The 1370-nt window shown below is 40.2% G+C and overlaps 1 protein-coding gene across 1 annotated transcript; it reads right to left on the reverse strand.

The window, feature by feature from the left end:
* Positions 1-366: 366 nt before the first annotated feature.
* On the reverse strand, positions 367-908 carry LOC103436302 (pathogenesis-related protein 1-like). The gene has a single exon (NM_001311210.1). The coding sequence runs from the start codon at positions 880-882 to the stop codon at positions 397-399; it is 486 nt and encodes a 161-aa protein (NP_001298139.1). The 5' UTR covers positions 883-908; the 3' UTR covers positions 367-396.
* Between the last annotated feature and the right edge of the window lie 462 nt (positions 909-1370).

The following is a 1370-nucleotide window of genomic DNA, read 5'->3' on the forward strand; positions in this document are numbered from 1 at the left end:
AATTGCTTGGTCACAAGCCAGTAATTTCTTTCTAATTAATATGTGTAGTAGATTACCAAGAGAAGTTTTCCACAAACATTCATCGTTTCAGCCAAATAATGTAAATTAGGGTTTTCTTGGTTGAGGCAATAGTAGGACTTCAAGCTAGGCAAGTAATTATGCAACTTTGATCGTAGCATGCATGTCTAACTAGCAAGTTACCAAAATTTATTTTAAATAAAAAAGAGTGAATTCTTGATCAATTGAAATTTACCGTCCACCATGCCAGTGGAAGATATATACAAATGATCGATCATCACTTATTTATTCATTTTCTTAATTCTTAATAACATAGCTTATCTTCTTAGATATATCCATCAGCAAAAACTGCTAGAGTGGTTGTTGATTCTTCCATAGCTAGTATGGCTTCTGCCCAACATAGTTGCCTGGGGGATCATAGTTGCATCCAATGAAGGTACCCCCACTACTGCACCTAACTTTTGCGCACCCTACACGAGCCGAGTTACGCCAAACCACCTGTGTATAATGCCCACACACCTTTCCATCAGCACAAGAGTTCGACTCATAACTGTAGTCGGCTTTCTCCGCCACCCACATGTCCACAGCCGCTGTTCCCGACATGTCACCAGTGCTCATGGCAAGGTTTTCGCCGTATGGCCCACCGGAGTGCACGAGATTGCAGTCACCAACATGTTGGTTGGCGTAGTTTTGTGCATAGCCTGCTACTTTGTCATCCCACGTCAAGGGACCAACGCCTACTGCTGCTCGAGCGTCGTTGTGGGACTTGAGGTAGTCTTGGGGTGTGTCTTGGGCATGAGAGGATTGGATAAGGACTGAGCCTAAAATGAAAAGGAGAGCTAGGGAAATATTGCACAACCCCATGTTAATGGTTTGTTCTCTTTGTGGATGGGCAAATGAGATGCTATGGTGCGGAGTATTTATAATAGCGGGGAACGGTAAATGTTGATATTATGAGCTCTAAGAAATTGAGGCAGAAATTGAGGCAGAAATTGAGGCTGTGGAAATTTATTTGCATGACTATCAAAGTTGAACGTTCACATTACGTTATCAACTGAAGAAACCAAACCGTCACTGAACTGATAAAACAAAACCCTACTTCTATATTTCTTTACTTACAACGGCTTACTTTTACAAGTAAAATTTATGAGAGGATTAACTTTTTTTAGTACTACAAGCGATATTCTATATAGTCTAGACGAAGATGGAGAGAGTTTGAACTAGGAAAGAAGATATGAACCACTATGACAATCTACCACTTACATGAGAAGTACGAAGATTAGTCAAACTTTCTCGAGGTAATTAAATTGTCAGTATAACAAAAATAAGCAATCGCAACAGCAAAAACGTGG

This window comes from Malus domestica, chromosome 05 (assembly GCF_042453785.1).
Source record: "Malus domestica chromosome 05, GDT2T_hap1".
Classification (NCBI taxonomy): Eukaryota; Viridiplantae; Streptophyta; class Magnoliopsida; order Rosales; family Rosaceae; genus Malus; species Malus domestica.

Coding starts and splice junctions, on each gene's coding strand:
- LOC103436302 (NM_001311210.1), bottom strand. CDS start 882: ATGGGGTTGTGCAATATTTCCCTAGCTCTCCTTTTCATTTTAGGCTCA.